Source organism: Pseudoliparis swirei, chromosome 7, assembly GCF_029220125.1.
Source record: "Pseudoliparis swirei isolate HS2019 ecotype Mariana Trench chromosome 7, NWPU_hadal_v1, whole genome shotgun sequence".
In the NCBI taxonomy this organism is placed as follows: Eukaryota; Metazoa; Chordata; class Actinopteri; order Perciformes; family Liparidae; genus Pseudoliparis; species Pseudoliparis swirei.
The window spans coordinates 7,398,461-7,419,167 of NC_079394.1; the positions used below are offsets into that span (position 1 = coordinate 7,398,461).

General features: G+C 41.1%; 1 protein-coding gene across 1 annotated transcript in view; it reads left to right on the forward strand.

The window, feature by feature from the left end:
* Nucleotides 1–20,707, forward strand: part of si:dkeyp-14d3.1 (transmembrane protein 132C) — a 141,550-nt gene that overhangs the window by 90,292 nt on the left and 30,551 nt on the right. The window contains exon 4 of the mRNA XM_056419477.1: nucleotides 18,943–19,129. Coding sequence (XP_056275452.1) covers nucleotides 18,943–19,129 — 187 coding nt within the window. The remainder of the gene's footprint in view (nucleotides 1–18,942; nucleotides 19,130–20,707) is intronic.

Here is a 20,707-nt window from a genome sequence, read left to right on the forward strand (position 1 = left end):
TTGAGCTGTGACAAACACTCACTTTTTTTTTAACTTTTTTTTTTGAAAAATTTTAGAAAAAAATTTAGCTAGCTAATTTTTAGAGTTTTAGCATAAAAAGCCATAATCAGCAATATAAAAAAATGGTACATCTTTATGTAATATTTTTTGATCCAGAATGAATGATATTGACATTTTTTTTTTTTGTTTTAAATAAAGAAAAAAATCACAATATTCTTGAAGGTTTATTATGAGTGAATATCCTGTGCTCTTAAGAGATTAATCCCCCACAGGATTAGATTGAGGCTCCCAGTGTTTGGAGTGTTGCATTACCAGAGGTTATCCTCTTGTGTTAGAGTGGTTACTTTTTTTAAAGTGTAATGTTAAAAGTTAGCATGCCTGGCTAACTAGCTCACTGCCGTTGTCCTATTTCCTATTTGTATATATATATATATATATATATATATATATATATATATGCAAACATACATGTATGTATATAAAACCACTTTAAGACATTTTACATACTTTTCTTCAATTCTTTTTGGCAGAAGTTTTATAATTTATTGCATTTCTTTATTTATATTAAGCCGTTCTACTAATAGTCTTTTGTACAAGTGAGTTTTAACACGATTACTGAACTCCTGAATAAAAATGGAACAAAGAAATAAGTGGTTCATTAACCCTTGTGTTGCCTTAGGGTCATTTTGATTTTGGATATTATTACCTCCCCAAATTGAACCCAAAGGGACCCCCCCATTCAAATAATGGTTAAAGCGGTTAATGTCAGTCACCCTTTGGATCCTTATGCCTTTTAAAGTGTATGTTACGCCATGATGTGCCATTTCTTTTAACCTTTTTTGTTTAAAAAATGTATCTTGTAATTATTTTGTACATATGCGGTATCAGTACATGACTTACTGAAAAGTGAAGTGAAGAACATGATAGCCCAAAGTTCCTGTGAAGCCAGCACGGGAGAACCAGAAGCAGGACTGAGCGGAGCAGACCTTCAGACAAATTTAAAATATGCTTTTTAAGTGTATTTGTATTTGTGGTTATTTGCATATTTTTCTATTTTCCTCATGCAGTGAAATCTAAAGGGTTTCATCACGTCTATCCAGAGGCACCCCACAATATGACACCTGTAACTTTACCAAGGAACATAACAACTTTATGGTTACATCATTTTGAAATGAGCATCCAAATAAAAATAGCTTTGTGGTAAATTCCAGTGTGTTTCATGGACATTTGGGAGCAAACCATTCGGCTCAGCCAGGAAGAAGGTAATTTCTCGATAGCATCATTGATACTTCTACACCACGCTCGTTAAAAAAAAGTAGTGGAATTAAAGTAACGCGTTACTTTGTAACGCGTTACTCCCAACACTGATCATTTGTAAATAGCGGTCCAGCTCACTACACCATCGGAGAGAACAGACTGACTCCTCCCTGCCTTAACATCCAGTAACGGGAGCTTTTGTTTTTGTTTTGAAATGCTTCCGTGTTAAACAAATAAGCATAATTCCTTTCATACATAAATGCATGCAGAGATCTGCAGAGATTTCTTTGTGTTTCCGAGCAGACCGACACCGCCTAGAATCGTGGTGATTCAAATGGTTGCTTTGCTCTCTGCAGGTAGCACTCTGCCAGGCAGGCAAAGTGGGTTGAGATGTAAACAAGCAATTGTCTCCAGGAATTCTGACAAACATCCAGGATTTTTTTCTCTTCTAATTACATTTTTGTTGTGTCTATTGAACAAGCACTCGGTTTGGATTGCATCGATGTTTTCCCTCATTCAGCACTCTCCTGATGAGCATCCACAGAGCGGTGAGAATATACTCCACTTGTCTTTAATATTGCCGGTCCAATTTCTCCCAAAAGCTCTTTTCCCACAGATTTATCGAACTGAATAGACAAAAGAAACGTTGGCCCACAATTGCCTCCAATTAACCTCAGTTTAGCTTCAAGATGATTAGCTTTTATACAGAAGCCTATCCCACTTAAACAAATGCCTGCTCTGGCACCAAAGCTATCTCATTTCTCCAACCTGCAGAGGGAGAAATATTTAAATAAGCCCATTAAAACAGGCCCTGGGCTGTTGAGAAAGGTATAGAAGCAGTATTGGAAGAAGAATGAAATACAAGGAGGGTGCAAAAAGGAACGGGTGGTGAGGAACTCGGCACATGGAAGACAAATGGGCATCTCTGCAGATTCAATCAACCAGGAGACAAACAGAGAATGCACAAGTCACATCCTCGAGACTCGACTCATTGACAAGCAATCTGTTATCGTTGCCGACCTAACAGGTTGAAGGCAGAACTACGTCCCGCTGATAATGTGCAAAAGGAAAAGCCCAGGATGCCACCATCTGGACTCCCTCCTCTCTCGCCTGTTTAGCAGGACTTACAAGCCCTGACATGTAATCAGGTGGAGCTGCACCCTGAGCGCCTCAACGCAGCAGGACCAGCGGACATAGTCACGCCCCCAGATAAGATGCCACGCTTCGTACATGTCGCCTCTTCCGCCTCGAACACACATACACACACACACACACACACACTCGGCACAGACACATTGCTGGGCTTGTATGTTTACACACACGGACAGACGCCCGGGAGGGCGATGGGAGTTTCAACGTCAGGTGATCGTGAAGCATCAGAAGCCGTCGGTGGCTTGTGGAGGTCACACTGCCACAGAAGCTCCCCAGTTAAGTGACGACTTCACTGCCTTCCCCCGTCATCTGTGGCAAGACCATATTCATGATTAACCATCAGACCTCGATAGATATCTGCATGTTTTTCATGGTTGATGTGTCCGCCGGTGACGGGTCATGCGCTGATGCAATCGGACGTCTCAGACACTTCTCATTAGGCTCTCATCGTGTGATCTAACTCGACTCCGCGCAGCCTCCAGATCAGTCCTTCATCTCCCACCGGCTGCAAGTCGGCAGACTGCATTGAATAACTGCTGAATATGTAAATGAGTGCCATTAAAGCTCTCTGTCTTTAATTAGTCTTTAGATTTCATGACTGAGTGCTTCCAATTATGGATCAATGTCTCATTTCTGCACACGTACCTCTGGGTGTGTGGAGGCAGTGCTTCCCTTACCAAATGCTTTATAATTTCTGCTATGCCTAGACGGCCGTTTACATCACACGCTTTAACTGCTGATCAATGAGAAATTCTGCTGCTGTAAGTCTACTGATATGGGTATTATGTGCACCCGTAGGACTTTAAAAAAAAATTATATATGGACTTGATCAGATTTTAACAAATATGCAGTTTGATTTATGGATTGGCCTGTCTGGAATATGTACTATTGATGTTCGTATAGTGGATGTGGTGTGTGGAGAAATATACAGCTGATATGTGTGTGAGTGTGGGTGTGTGTGTAATTGCTCTGGTAGTCATTTAGCACTGAACTCATTAAATGGGGCATAAGAGGGGGATACATTATTCTTAATACCTTAATGCACTCCTGACTGGGAGTCGGGCGTATACTGGGAGGAGGTGTTGATATCGCGCTTTGAGACTCTCAACGCTATTCATGTGTTTTAAAGATGGCCATTAGGGTGTGTCGGTTCAGGTAGCCCTAAAAGCGGCTTAGGGGTTTTAGGAATCCAAAACGTGAACTAATCTTACTGTTAATTGGCTTAAAAAAGCACCAATGTGTCCTTGTTAATAACGCTCATGTACAAAAGGGATTTCAAAAGCATTTGCTGATGAGGAAAGCTTCCCAAAATTCTAATGCAGATTGGTTTGGCATCCCGAGAGCAAGAATTCATAATCTGGAGCTTGCGAGGTTACATTCATTTAAATTGTTCTTATTATATTCATCCTCTCAAGTGATGTTTGTGTCCATACTTTTACGATCACATTTTGAATTCCAGAGCAATCAAATAAGTAATCAAAGAATCTGTGATGTAATTACTGCGATTTCACAGTAAATGAGCAGCCGAATCATCATAGTGTTCAAAGTGGATGCTAATTGACCACTTGTGATTTGCCTTTCGACAAGCTGCTAATGCATTGGCTTTTTATTGTTTGACAGCTAGAACACATATAATTATTTGCATAATAAGTGATAAATGAGTGGTGAAATGGAAGAATTCTTGGAAAGAGTATGTATTTGAAACTCTCAGCACATGTGTAAGCCGATCTCTCGTGCAGGTGTGCTTGAAAAAAATGTACGCTCGAGGAAAACTGATTTTTAATGTCAAAGTATTGCCGTTGTGTGGATGTCACGTAGATTTATTGCGAGTCTCTGAATTAAAATGGATCTCATAAGGACTCCGTAAGAAGGTTGGAGTTGAGCAGGACTCACTCTCCATCACTGCCTTTTACCCCTCTGATCTCTGGCACTGCATTACGAGTAAAGAACAAGGCAATCATGGCCACACAGCCTCCGCATCGCTTCCTCACCAACACTGTAATTATCACAAACAAAGCCGCTCTGTTTGCACATATGAAACAGCAGGAGTGTGACTTGTAACTATAACTGTGTGCATTTGAGCTAATGCAAGTGTACATGTGCATATTCAGGGTACATTGAGTGACTTTGACTCAAAAGATCGTTGCACAACTTCTTTCACGAGACGCCCCCAGTGATCTCACTCTGCTGTTACGGCACATTTGACATCTGGCTGTGCTGTCCTTGTTTACCGGAGACCTGCTTGCCGAACACATGCTGCTGTAACACTCAGCTGATCCTGACTCGTTCACCATTTTTTTGTGTCTCGCGAATTTCGGAGCTTAACTTTAAACATCCTACAAGCAGTGGGGGTAAAGCATAGGTTGCATCGGAGTAGCATTGATCTGATGGTCAGGGCGCTTCTGGTCCATGACTCCTGTATGTCATCCAGGTTCTGTTGCCATGCCAACAATGTCAAAGCTGAAAGCACCCACGGTTTTGTGGGTCTTTAAGGTCTTTAAGGACTTTTGCGAGGAGGACAGGCGCTGCCAGTGTCGCAGCACCTGCAGGTGCAAGGGTAGGGCCGGACGGTCACATAGTGTCACCCGCAGATCAACCAGGGGGGAGCATGTGGAGGGGGAGGGGGGAGGGGGAGTTTATATGCTCTAACATATGCATCACTGCCCAAGGGCTCAGTGTCTGCTGCCCCCTAGTGTGTGTGTGTGGCTGAGTTATCAGCAGCGTTGCTGGCCATCCCCTGTCGTTAATGCCTGTTATCCAGCCTTGAGATGAGTGCTTTGATGTGAAGAAAATTGAGTATAACTGTCGGGACAAGTAGCAATTCATTCTATTGCAATTTGCGACTTGTGTAGCGTTGCTATGATTGAGACAGGTATCGAGTGCAACTGACTGGGAAGTGATGTCGGATGCTCAAAGGTCTGAGGTCACCGGTGATGATAACTACCGTCATTAGGGATCCATTACACCATGAAGCCTTCTTCAGCTGATGCACTCTGATGATGTTACACTGCAGAGAATCATTTCCTTTTGATGAGACAATTGTTGGCATGGTGCATTTCATTAGCTCCAAGATGAGATTTTGTTGTCTGGGAACTGATATGCCACTGTTTGAGCCCGGGCTAATAGCCCGCTCCCTGTATCCCTCACGGCAATCTGGAGCAAGTTAAGAAACAAATGTAATAATGGAATATTCCCCTCTTGACACTCTTTACCTTTTGCATCGAGCATCCGTCCCCTGTTTATCCCCCCTAGAACAAATTGACTTTTAACTACCTTCACTGTCTGAAGATGCAGTGGCCCTACTTTCTCGGCACAGCCTATTATAGCACTGATAAAACGTATGTGTAACATATATTCTTTTAGTTCCTGGGTAGAAACCGACCGATCTGCCAAACATTGTGATGAAGTGGCACTAAATGATTTGAGTGATATAAATTAAATCAATTACAGAAGCTCTGCTGTGTCCATTTTAGTTATTTAGAAAGAGGATTCTGCCTTTGCCCATGTACATGTAATCATGTGTGTGACAGTTGGTATCACTTAGGGAGGGAGACCAGCTGAGGAAAGAGCACGAGCCGAGAGTATGGAGGGAGTTGAATATTTCGGCTGATGAATGCTGCAGAACACTGTTAAGCTAATCGGAAATGTGATCCCCTTATTGGGTTTGATGCACACAAACCAGAAGCATTCAGTGTGCGCCCGTGGTTCATTATAATTGTATAATTAATAGCACTCAGGCTTTTTCTCTGTGTGCTCGTTAGAAAGGGGAAAAGAATAAATGATTAAATTAAAGGGCATCTGACGCCTATTAAAAGTGGGTTTTAATTCAAGCACTGTAGGTTATTTGAAATGTAACTGTGCAATATTTTGTATGAGCTCCTAGAGAATACGATAAATGGAAATTAAATTTTCCCACAGTGTAAATATTGCCTATTGGAGAGAACAAAGCACCTTTGAAGATATCAGATTCTTACTGTATTAAAGCATTATTTTGTGTTATTTTCAGAGAACGTAATACGCTACTTCAGTGCTTAACTTGGAAGTGATGTATATGATTTTATATGTCGAAGTCTGCTGCCTCGTCTAAAGGCGTTTCCATCCTCTTAAAATCGTAGTGCCCCCCTGTATTCAGGGTTGGGGATAAGGGTTGGTTCACGTCTCAGTATTCACCGTGGCTTAACCCAAAGGTTCCCGAAGAGGCATTTTGAATTTCCGAGTGGATGGCATTAGCCGTCACCATCTTGGCAGTGAAAACACAACTTAAGTCTAAACATGTGACATGAGGTGGATCTTCAGTGAAGCCCAGCAGAGCAGACAGCTAGCAGCTAGTGCTCCCACCTGTCACTCATAGCAGCCACGCCCTTAATGATGCATACATTTAAGGCTTAATATCATGTATACGGGTGACTTGTATACAAATAAAAACATCACTAGAGTTGTCATGAAATTGGTAATGGGAATTAGCTAGAGACCATAACCAGGCTGTAACCATGTTCAATCTGCTTCAAAGTTCGGCATTTTAACCTGGACTTCTATGAGGATGAGAGCCAGCCTCAAGTGAGCGTTTGAGGAAGTTATGTCTTTTGCAAATTCTGCGTGGGATTCAATTGTGAGTCCCTGAGGTTGCCGCTCAGTGGAAACACATATTGACGGGGAAACAGTATCTGTGCGTAAAGCACCTTCAACTCCTCAATTAATTTGTTAAATCTACTTTTATTCGGGCAGCTGCCTCTCTGGAGATAACATACGGTCCTCCAAGTTCTTAGGCAAACAAAAACTGCCTCTGGTTAAACGTTTTGTAATCGTGCATATGAGTGGAGGGATGACGAAGTCCCGGGATGGCGTCCAGAACACGGTGCTGCAAACATGCAATGTGCTCAAAGACACACACTAACCTGTGGGGCTTACAAGCCTCCATTTAAAATGATTTGCATGTAAATGTTATGAGAATAATTCAAATGTATTTTCTACAACTCTCAGCGCAGGGCACAGTCATTGTCTCTGTGATTGTCTCAGTTTGAGTCTTAAAGTCAAGTGTTATTGAAAATATATCGATTTAATCATTTCCCAAATCGACAAGATGTTTTTATCTAACAAAACAAGATGCTTCAAGACACATTGTATTTGTTGGTGTTTAGCCTTTCATAAACAACACTTTTATTGTGGTCATGCATGTACTCAAAACCACACAGACATTGAAAGCTTATTAAAAATCATAAGAGGTAGAAGCTTCAATTATCCCAAATTAAATTTGTTACAATTCTAATGAGGTTTACAGGCCTCCATTTAAAATAATCTACATGATATAAATGTTATAGCAACAATATAAAATGCTGAATTGTGGGACTTTTGACAATTGCAGTCAGAAGACAGGTCAACTATAATAAGACAATAATACTGTAGCTCATGGGGGAGTGGTCATCCAGTTCTCCCCATAGTTTGTGTCCTGGACCCCCGGTTGCTCCCTGTATGCGTCACTGCAGCCCACCGCTCCTTAGTTCCTAAGGATGGGTTAAATGCAGAGGAGAATTTACCCACTGTGGGAATAATAAAGGATACATTATTATTATTACTTCACAGCTCAAAGTAAAGAATCACACACTTTTTTTTCTCAATATAAATAGACAGATATATGCGTACAGTATCTAGCTGTCCAAAACACCCCATGTCCTCATTCTCCTCCCTGTTGAGCAAAAAGATTCAGAAAGAGTGAATATGATACGGTGGATTCGTGCAGGAGGAACAGCTCAGGGTGCAAATCATGTTCATTTGAGAAAATCCACGCTCAACACTTATGGGAATGCTATTGATGGCCAAAAACACATCCTCCATTTCATCAACGTCTTCTCCATCCTCTGCACTCTCTGATTTAAGTGTTTTTTTTGTCGCTGTGTTTTCATCCGGTCAGTGGCGCTCGGGTAACTGTTCAGTTCAGCTCCCCGGCCGATGTGGCCCAACAGATTGTCTTGTGTGCAACATGATGGCACTTTCTCTTCTTGAAGCTCGACTGACAATTTGAATAACTCATGATGGCTAGTTTGTTTACAGAAGCATGGGGAAGTGTGCACATACAGTGGGTATGGAAAGTATTCAGACCCCTTTAAAATGTCAGTTTTTCTTTTTTAATTAATTTAGATAATATGTTTAATAAATTTGCAAACATTTCTACATTTCTGTTTTTTTCTGTCAAGGTGGGGTGCTGAGTGTACATTAATGAGAATAAAATGAACTTTTTTCTGGTTTTAGCAAATGGCTGCAATGAAACAAAGAGTGAAACATTTAAATGGGTCTGAATACTTTCCGTACCCACTGTAACACGTCTACTTTCTGCTTCATATGATGCTTGTCTAGTGTTCCTGGGTAGTTCCTCCAGACTGCTTCATCTGTCCTAAAACCTGATGCCAACCACCCAATGTATAATATCATTATAGCTGGACATCCAAACGCTTGGCAGACTATCTCAACTACATTCGTTTTTTTTGTCAGATGTTCCATACATTTATGAATAGCTTGTCCATCAGTATTTTAAAAGATTGATAGCGCGGCACCTTTTCACGACGCTGCCTGCTGCGAGCTGAAGCCGATGGACATGAGAAAAGAGCCTGCTTGCTACTTCGCGCCGTAAAATGATTTTAGAGATAAATTCATGGTTAAATGTACACGCTCCACAGCAGACAAAAAAAAGCTCCATTCAGCAGTTAGATCATCTAATAAGCCTGGACACTCTTTTTTGTTTGAAAAGATAGCCTCATTCAGCATTTTAGGGTTTTGATGCGCACTATTATATATTTAACTGAAATAAGTTTGTATATATTTGCACACGCAGCATTGGAATGAATTCTCATGTTCCCCATAACAGCTCCGTTCTGCTACGCAATCAAACTTGTGTTCAGCCGTTGGTGTTTTCATCCCAAGCCAGGAGTGTTAGCTCGGTCTGCTTCATGTGGAGCTGAGTGGCTGTCAAACCAGTTGTGTATCCCATCCCTGACCTGTCACTAGACGTCCAAAACGTTCCTCTACTCTGCATCTGAATACGTGTAGCGTTAACTCCTCCTGTGTTGTACCTGGCTAGCTGCTACTGTGACTCTTACTTTCTTTAAAAGGTGTCAATTCAAAACTTTCTTTGTGACATTTGTATGGCGGTTGCACACTTATGATCCTCTGCGGTCGTCACTGCATAAGAAAGTTCTGGTCGGTTTTGGCTTCTTTTCCTTTTTTTGGTGACGTACCTAATTACCCATGGAGCTTTTAGCCCCGCCTCAAGTTATGCCACTTGAGTGAGCTCGGTCTTAGTCTTTTCAGACTTAAATAATCTTAACCAATATACAGTACTGTATTTTTAAGTGCAGTATGCAAACAATACCAGGTCTGCTGGGCAGCAGGTGTGTGAGCATTAAGGATGCAATGTTATGACCTTCATCTGTATCTAAGAAGGTTATGACGAAGTAGTATGTCTATGTTAAACGTATGCAGCATGCAACAGTATGTACTGTGTCCGGTCTCCTAAAGTATGAAGTAAAAAGAAAAAAGTGTGCGATTTGGAATGCAGTCTTAAATTGAACCATTACACTGAGTGGCATTGTGGGTAATCTAAGCAGCAGGTTTTGAGAAGGAATAATAAATATGATATGCCTGTGTCTGCTGCTTTGATTTTGGCTTTTTTTTTTTTAACTGGTCACATGTCTGACAGTGTTATAAGAGTGCAATGCCATATTAGGAGAGTACTCTTCTAACTGCTCCATTAGTGATGAAACGGTTGGATGAAACGTGCATTTATCTTAAAGAATCACACACTTGCAAATATAACCATCACATCACCTCACAACAGTTGAAACTAGAACGGGCACTCGGTAGAGCGCATACCTTCGCATATCACAAGATTGGGCATTGAATTATGAACATTTTGGCATTGGTTGCATGCCAATTGGATAAAAATGGACCGTGCTATGGTAAAAAGAAGATGTTGACCTTTGCATGACCTTTGCATGACCTTGACCTTTGACCCGATCGATCCCAAAATTTAATCAAATGGTCCCCGGATAATAACCAATCATCCCACCACATTTCATGCGATTCGGTTTAATACTTTTTTAGTTATGCGAGGAACACTCATACAAATAAATAAATAAATACACGGCGATCAAAACATAACCTTCCGCATTTTCAATGCGAAGGTAACCAGTGGCTACTGGACAAGTGGACGTGGTCAGGAGCTTATTTTATGTTAGGACTGAGAATGCCCTCAAGAAAATCGGTATGCCTAAAGAGGGATTTATGAAAAGATGTATGCTTCCTGTTACCCACATTTTTAAGTTGTTCACCACACTCCTACATCCCCAATACAACATGTTGTACCAGCCCAGTTTAATATTTCCTCAATCTTTATTCTATTCAATTCAATTCAGTTTATTTGTATAGCCCAATTTCACAAATTACAAATTTGTCTCGGAGTGCTTTACAATCTGTACACATAGACATCCCTGACCTTTGACCTCGCATCGGATCAGGAAAAACTCCCAAATAACCCTTCAGGGGGAAAAAAGGGAAGAAACCTTCAGGAGAGCAACAGAGGAGGATCCCTCTCCAGGATGGACAGGTGCAATAGATGTCATGTGTATAGAAGGACAGATTTAGAGTTAAAATACATTCAATGAATGTGACGGAGTGTATGAATAGTTCATAGTAGGCATATTCCACGATGGAGACCTCCACGATCCATCAGGCAGATGGAGGTAGAGAGGAGGAGTGGGCGGAATCTCAACAGTGGGCGGAGTCTCAACAGGACAGTGGTGTAGTCGGTAGCAGGAATTCCACGACCCAGACCTCGATGATCCATCAGCAGATAGGATCTATGTCGTCTCATAGGGTCCGATGACCCCATGAGACGTGAAGTCAAAAGGACTCCGGGGAGAAAGCAGAGTTAGTAACGTGTGATTGAGAGATGAAAATTCATCACTAAGGTAATCAGGTAATGGTTTAGTATCTTAGAGGAAACGGTTGCGACATGAGGAATGATCTGGCTCGCTTGACTGCAACGGGTCTTGTAACATTGTAGGAAACGGCGTGTTTAAAATCCTGGAATCCTGCACACACTCATGGATCCAGACACACCTGAATGCTCATACGCCCACACGCAACACAACCCCATACATTCAGAGGCAGCCGTGTTGAAGTTTAATCAAATGTAAAATTGCCGTCGTTTGAATGTCATATTGACGAGTTAATGTGTGGCGCTGGTGGCTCCTGTCAGCCGGCACTTAGTACAGAGGGATCTTTACAGCTTACATCCCGGATAGGAAGAGCACTCACACACTGCAACGTATTGCTGCTGTCGGCTGAAAGGGGAACACGATGCTGTGACTTTAATATTTTTCTCACTTCTATCAAACTGAGAGGGAAATTCTATTCTGACACTTTTTTCGGCCACGGCATACTTTAAATCTGCTCGAAACCCTCCGTGAACGTGATTCTTGAAAAATGTTTGTATACTGCAATAATAATGTCAGTTATTGGACTTTTTCACTTTTTCCTATTGGTGATCAGCAGAGCACCAACCAGGCATAATAAACATATATATTTCACTCTTATCTACCTCAATGCTTCATGAAAATGAATTCAGGGAACGACGTGTATTGGCTGGTATCATACTTATTTTATATATCTTCACATGAGTCCAGACTCCTCTTTTATCTTAAATTGTCTGTATTCTTGTCAGATTTGTCTTTCTTACATCCGTCTCGAACTCTCTTGTGGCCACAATATATCGCTGCTGCTGCATAACCATGAACCTCCACAGCCATGGAGGCAGCTACACCTCACTGACATTTATCACTATCATTCTCATCCCTGTCTTCCCTTATTTGAAAGTGTTTCAGGCAGAGTTTACACCTTTTTCTCTTCTCCCGTCACTATCTCCCTTTTATATTATGGACACGGCTGAATTGAAAAGGTTGACTGGTTATAGGCGTCTGAGGGAGCTTTTCCTGATACACTCCCTCCAAACTTCATAACCCTCACCTCCCACTCTTTGGGTTCTCTCCTTCCCTTGTCCCACTTCCTTCACTTTCGCTGAAACATGCTGGAAAACGATCTTATATAAAGATACTAATGGACTTACCACACCTGGATTTGTTCAAGTTATTCTGCCTAACTTGCAGAAGTTTGAAATTGTTTCTGCTCTCTGCACTCAAATTTGTAATAATGTAATAATACAATATAAATATACATGAACATATCATTTTTTTTAAATATATATGTTGTAACCAATATGGAAAAGTCAGTGTTTCTAGACTTTAGTTTTCAAGTCAATGCCCTCTACTTTTTGTAGATTGTAGAGTGGCTAATCAGAGGGCCGGACAATGTGCCTCAAGGACTCTGGTTTCTGGTCAGGACTCCGCCAGCAGAAAGATTGAGCTTCACGCTGTGACCATTGGGGTTCTTTCTCAGATATCAGGACTAAAATGATGCTCTGACGTCTGAGATGGATGCTTGTTGGAAGTGGTCTGGGAGAATGCACTTCTAATGGGCTTCAAGCTTTATGTGGGGATGACCTTGTGTTTTTTCTATCAAGTATTTACTTATTTATAAACATTAGCATTATCTCATAGTTGTCTATGAGCTGTCCTCCAATAATTTCTTAATTTAATGTGACCAATTTAATAGACACAACATCACTGCATGGGGTCAATAACAGTCTGGGCAGAAGTCAGCAGTGAGGTCATGTATTAAGTATTTTTTATAAGAAATCTCCAGGTTTTAAACAAACAGCAGTTTATATTATTTAATCGAATGCTTAAGTTTACCATATAATACCAAAAATAAGTGGATTTTAAAATCAGTTGTAAAAATGATGTTGGAAAATGTCAGATTTTATTCACATGCTGCTCCAGACGTTGGTAAAATGTTATCAATCTGACACATAATCCACTATAAATACTAATTCTGCATGAGAATACAGAATGTTATATGAGTATCTCTTAAACATAAAATTACATTGAGCCAAAATGAATAATCAGAATAGAACATGCAAACTGGAACTATTTGGTTTACAATCAATAATTTCAGTTATTTTTATGTAAAGTTTCAAGACATTTTCTGTCTACAGCTTCTCAAAGGTGAGATTAGATGTAATGTCTTTGGGTATTGAAACGTTGGTCAAACCAGATCACCCAGGAATGAAATTAATTGTGATTGACATTTCTCACTCAATCAAGAAAATAATAGGCAGACTATTTGATGATGGACATAAATGTTAGTTTTAGCCTTGAAATAATCTTATTATAATTGTGTAATTAACAAATATGAAACATCTATTTTTCCGTCTCTTAAATTGGAGGATTTACTTATCATTGTAGAATTAATGTTCTATACTAGTGGTGTAATTGAGCTTGTTGACACAATTGCATATAACATTTTAATTTACAAACTGATGTTCTACCTCACATTGTTCCTCGTTCTCGAACATTTTCTTATTCTATTATTTGTTTATTATTATTATAATTATTTAGAACCAGTCCCAGATGATTAAATAAATACAACATTTATATTGGTAGTTTATCCAGCTGCTCATTGAAAGACCACTGTTCTACCTGATAAAACTGCCGTAGAAGCTGTTGTGGAGATGCAAACACAAGACATTGCATATCATTTGGCTTATATTAGATTGAGAACACTTCAACTAGCTTGAGTGATTAGGTCCACAATGTTTGCAGGCAGAGATTTTTTTTCAATTTCTTGGGAGTTTTTCCTGATCCGATGTGAGGTCCTGGGACAGGGATGTCGTACATGTTCAGAGGCAAATTCGGAATTTTTAATTTTGGGCTCCATAAAATCAACAGAATTGAATTGAATAGCTATTTGTGTGTGTGTGTGTGTGTGTGTGTGTGTGTGTGTGTGTGTGTGTGTGTGTGTGTGTGTGTGTGTGTGTGTGTGTGTGTGTGTGTGTGTGTGTGTGTGTGTGTGTGTGTGTGTGTGTGTGTGTGTGTGTGTGTGTGTGTGTGTGTGTCTCCATTGTGCTGACTGGTTTATTGCTGTTCCAGGTGATGGGGCATGAGAACAGCAGAGCTTCGAGGTGCAGCTTTCAGGCACCATTGAAGCCACAAATTCTTTCCCTCCACAAGTAGTTTGGAGTTTGCACGGGGCCCTCCTCTCTCACACACACACAGTTATACACACAACATCACACACACAAACACATTCACAGCAGCCTCAAACTGCCGTGGACGGCATCTCCTCCGGTTCCAGCATTATGCATCTTCATCTGCCATTCTGCTTCCGTTCAACTTCTTGTGTTACAGTGAATCAGCTGAAGTTTGTTACCGCCCTTAGTGGCATGTGCTCTACATCTTACTCTGTGTATCGTATACATAAAGCATACAGAAGTCCGGCCTGTGCTGCAAATGTTTTACCTGACATGATGTTGTTCTGATGGTACGAACATGTCTAGAATAGAACAATTTCAATTTATCTATCCCACAAAGCCTCTCTGTCTATCTCTCTCTTATTCTCTCATCCCCATTGGGTGCAGCAGTGAGAATGCAGATCCTATATCACATCAGGGGAGATTAAAGAAGCAGTGTCACAATGACAGAGTGAGCTTGATAATGGGACAATAGAAGCTCTTTCAATGACTGAAAGAGCTTCTATTCTTCTATCTATCTTTCTCTAACCTTCAGTAACTGTCTTCAATGCTCCATCAAGAGCTGAATCACCTCTGCACGGAGCTTTTCTAACCCGTGCAATTAGTTAAGATAGTTAAAAAGCAGAAGTTTGGATTTGTTGGTGAAATGTGATAATGACAAGATGTGGAGAATATTATTCCTAGACAACTCTATTTGCTTTGTAAGTATCAAGTGGAGTAATGATAAAGTCGCTCTCCCACTGTAATCCGAGCTGTTATTTCCGAGCCGGGCGGCCACACATGCCTTTTTAGTGCATGTTAGTGCACATGAGCAATTCCCATTGGCTAGCTCATGGCAGCTGCTCTGCACTGCGCTCATGCGGTGGTTGCAGCCGTTGTCACGGGAGCATCGCACCCACCCTCGAGTCCCCCCATCCCCGGTTAACATTGTTAGTGCTGTTTGCTGCTAACTCAACATTATTTTCTTTTTGTGCCAACTTAAAGGCGTTCTGCTAATGACTTGGCCTTTTTAACTGAAACTATTCATCTAATTATCAATTTGATAGACAGAAAATAAATGCAATTATTTTGATTAGCCTGCTTTCAAGCAACACATTAGAAATTATCTATCAATTGTCAGGGATTGCTTTTGTCCTGTGATATATATATATATATATATATATATATAAATAATATTAAGATTTAGGACCAATGGGGAATACGTAATGGGCCTTTTGGAACAATTTCAAACTTTTTATAGATGATTTATAGATAAATCATGTCTGTTTAAAGCAGTAATTAGACATTTTAGTAATTATTTGCTTACCTGTTAACAGTCCTGTGAGAAGAACAGTCAATAGTCATCACAACGGACACTTTTATTCATGTCAAATTACGAACTATGTCTCATTGTGTGTGACTGCATATCCAACAGATCTGCATCATCAAGATTAATGAGCATCGTGAATGTGCCTAGACAATATCCTCATAACCAACTATCTGCTTTTCTCATTGAGTATGTTGTCAGCCATCATCGGGCAGCACTTTGCCATGTCCTGTTTCCTCTTCAGTTCGCGCTCTGAAGCCAGAGGGCCAGCTGCTTCCATCTTGAGGGCCTGTTATCTCTATTGCCTTTGGCTGCCCTCTGGTCGTCTGTCTGGTCTCAGATTTAGTCAAACCACAGCTAGTTTACAGATACTTATCAGGTTGAGACCAGCTGTGTAGCACACATCCAAGGGCCCTTTGTTGCTAATTGAATTAGACCCCATGCTGGAAGTAACAGAGAAATGAACAGTTTCGCGCAGCGAGCCATTTGATTAGCGGACTTGGAGAGGGGAGGTCGGCTCATAATGGCACACTGGTGTCTATGGTCAATCAATTCAAGTCTATTTTGTATTGCCCAAAATTACAAATTTGCCTCAGAGGGCTTTACAATCTGTACAAATAAAATATCCCTGTCCAAGGACCTCACATCTAACCAGGAAAAACTCCCAAAAAAACAGCAAAAAACCCTTTCACTGGGAAAACAAGGGAAGAGACCTTCAGGAGAGCAACAGAGGAGGATCCCTCTCCCCGAATGGATTGAAGTAATACATGTCATGTGTACAGATGATCAGCGTTACAGAGTTAAAACACATTCAAGGAATATGGCAGAAATGTCTGAATAATTAGTATGCATGGACCACGATCCAGACCTCCACAATCCAGAAGGAGGAAGAGGGGGAAGAGGGTGACGTCTGAGTCACAGTTAAATGGGCCACTTCCAGACTTCCAGACCTTCTGTGTGAGGTTAAAAGCCCCAAATGTCTGTTTATTGTTCCCTGTTGTTGCCACTCGACAACGTATCGGATGGATATACAGCCTGAAGCAGCTTTGGTTTTTGAGACTCATCATAAAACATGCAATAAATGAACCACTTTCACCATGAACATTGTATTTATTATGGTTGTAGCTTTCACGATTTCTTACTAAATCACACACACACATTCTCCATTCACTGCAGTATGGTTTCCATTGATTTCCATGTTAATGAAAGTCAAAGGACGACAAAAAGATAGTTAGCATTTCTTTGCTCTTGTTCTTGATACTATTTCTTCGCTCCCCATCACTTTTGTTACACTGCTGTCATCTTTTCAGATCCTCGTTTGAAGATGGATATTTCTGTCACAAAAATTATGAATTAACAGCATATCCGCAGTTTGAGTTGGCGTTTTTATTGTATGAAGAAATATTAAAAAACCTCATAAAATTCATAGGAATCGCAGCTGCTATTAAACTCCGGATCGTTCGAGGAGGGAAATATTTGACACCTCTGAAGAGAAGAAAAAGCTAGTAACAGTCAACTCCTCTGTCTTTTCTGGAGGCCCTTTAACTTTGTGTAGACGTGAATTTAGCATCCCTCCTGGGTCGTCTAATCAAACCGTTCTGCTGTGCAATCTCTTTCCTTCTGTGCCTGCATGTCTTGTTGCATACCTAAAGTGTGCAAAGTGTGCCAGAGCAAAAAGCTGTGGTTGAAAGTAGGCCATTTGGGCTGATGACACCGGTCCTGTGTTGAACGCTCGCTGACTCCGGAGCTCTCAACGGTTTATTTGTGGACGTTCAGCGCATCGTCTGTTCACTTTGTTTGCCTGATGAACCTTGTGGCGTTACCCGCCTGAGATTAGCATCTGTCTTTTCCCGCAGCGGAGCGGTTATGTAAGTCCGTGATGTCCTACTACGCCTTCAGTGGCTCGGCGCTCTGATTGGTACACTGTTATGAAATGTGACACAAGTTATTTGGTTGTCATCTCAATTATTCAAACACTCCTCCGTCGGATGTGAAAATTGGGTTGTTGTGCTCTTCTGCGCCACAAATCCTTCATTCTCTCAGAATGAAACTGAATAATATGAGAATGATGTGAAAATCGTGTCAGAGGGCAGTTGATACATGTTCCATTATGTATTGTTTTACAGTTTTTATTTCCCTATTCATAATTTAGCATGTTTTACATTTGTTGTGTTGTCTTTCCGAGATGTATCTCATATGTATTATCTCTCTACGGAAATGTTTTTATGTTTCAATGCTTTTTCTATGCTTCATGCTTTAATAGATGTGCAACATGTTACATGCAACCTCCTCTCCAAACAAAAAACCATGCAAATGTATTCATGTCTCCTCTTCTCCGTCTCGCCCCCCTAACCATGTTCGAATTACAAGGTGATGTTTTGTGCCACAGAGGCCATGCATGAAATGTATTGGCCCTGGGTTTCGCCATTTGACACGCAAGATATGGCGAACGCATCTTGCCGTTTCCCCTCTCCTCCAGCCCCCGTGTAAAGCTGACCTTTCCTGCCTCCAGGCTATATTTAAACTCTGAGCACCAGAGACTTATGGTGCCAAGGAAAAGTGTTATTATCAACGCTTTCCATTTGTCGGACTTAATTCGGACCTGCCGTAGATCGTGCTAAAGTATGTTGTGTATTTACGCTCTGCTATGGGAAACAAGGGCACCGGTGAAAAAACTGACCATCAATACCTTAGCGGGGGGGGGGGGGGGGGCGCCTGGTGAAGTATTCCTTTTAAACTGCTCTGAAGAGCAGCAGCCATGAGATTATTTGGTTCTATTTACAGTGCACAGCACATGTGGAAAAGTGTGCAAGGAATAAGGAAAAAGGGCTGAAAAAGGGCTGCACTATTATTCCACGAAGCAGAGGTTTTACCGCAGTGCAAACACAAAGGGAATTGACATTTTGAAAAAATTCAGTTGCTAAAATGTCATAGATTTCCCTCACATACACATTCATCAGCCTTTTCTATTTGTCGTCATTAGAGCAGACCGTCGGTGGAATGAGCTCACGAGCACAAACTGTTTCGTCCAGTCATCTCCGTGATCGTTCGTTCACTGACGCACTTTTTTTCCCCTGTCCGGTGGCAGGTCTGAGATGGGAGTCCAGAGGGTGCTCCAGGTGGATCTGAAAATGGAAATCTTTCCTGAGCCGCTGGGCAGCCGCTGGATGGCCTGGCAGGTGGAGTACCCGGCCAGTCGCGCCGCCACACAAGAGGCTGAGACGGAGATCCAACTGGCGCAGGAGGACCTGGCGGGCATCGTGCCCCTGGCCATGGTGAGGCGTGCCACTTCCAACTCAGTGCCAACAGCTTGTCCATGAAGAATGTGCTAACATGCAGTGTATCAGTGAGTGTGGAATGTAGCGTAAAGTACTTAAACAACACAGTCAGGAATGAGATGGAAATGTTGTAGTTTTCACTTAATTACATGAATCTGACAGCAGAACGATGAGTTTATACAACAAAATCAACCAATGTTCTACACAATCCTGAACGATTATTTTTAAAGTATAAACAACACATTCATAATTAATTGTAAATACTGCCGACACTATCAACGCTGTATCTAAATATCTTTGAAACTTCAAACATCAATGTTTTGCGTCCATGCTCATGCATGTCGAAGGTTGGGAAAAGATGACCAGGACGGCAAAGTAAAATTCAAAACAAAGTGGATTTAATTAAGTGTGGTAGAACAAAAAGTCCAAAGACACAAAATATTTAACGTGCAGCACGGGCCTGGATGAAGTCAGCTCAAAGCATCGTTCAATAACAGACTGGAGTTCTCCAGGAGAACATGACTCTTTATATCTTTAAGAGCAAGCGTGATTAGATAATATAGATGGAGACGTCACTCTGTTTAATCTTTGTCCGTCTCATCGTTGGAGCTCAGGGTGGTGCCACCCTCTGGGCTCACGACAGCAGCACTGGTTGGTTAAAACAGATGGAGGTGTTCCTGGTTTAGACTTTGAACACCTTCTGATGGAGCTCAGGGTGGTCCCACCCTCTTGGCTCACGATCTTCTCGCCATCATCATAATCAGTGTGTGTGTATGTTGTTCTCCATCTAAAGCAGGAGCTGTGCAGTTTCTTTAATATAATAGAAACTAAAAGGCATTGAAACTATCTGTTGCTTACATAAACAAATTCTTTGACGGTGACAGGTACGGCTCTTATTAAATCTCAATTCTACGACTGAGCGGTCAGGGTGAGGTCAGAGCCTGTGTGGATGTGTCATCTTCTGGCCGAGGTCAAGAAGTGTTTGTACCTACAGTATCTGTGCTTCTTATCCAGCAGTGTCAGTATGTTCCAAAACATGTGGGTGAGCATGCGTATGAGCTGTTCTCTCTGGTCAGAGCCCGAAAACGGAATCGAGCCATAGAAGGACATAAGGTTTGGTGCTTCTGGGCCTTAATGCAAAGTGAGGGACATGGGGTACTATGTATGTATTTTTATATTCTTAACCATCAGTAACAATAACCCTCGGGGGGGCATTCTGCAGACAGTTGACTTTACTTCAGGACATTTTGCTGATACATTTATTTGAGTAACGTTTTGATGGCAGGACTTTTACTTGCAATAGATAGGGATGAGAATTGATACGATTTTAACGATTCCGATGCCTTATCGATTCCTGCTTATCGATTCCTTATCGATTCTTTTATCGATTCTTATTGGGCAAGGGGTGAAAAAAAGAGCACAAACGGGTTTATTTACATTAATTTTCTTTTATATAATTTTCTATCATGCTGCACACACCATATACAGTATGTATACATACACATTTACATTTTTTTAAATAACCAAAAACATTTATACATATTCCTCTTGAACTTAAAATAAAACTTACATAAC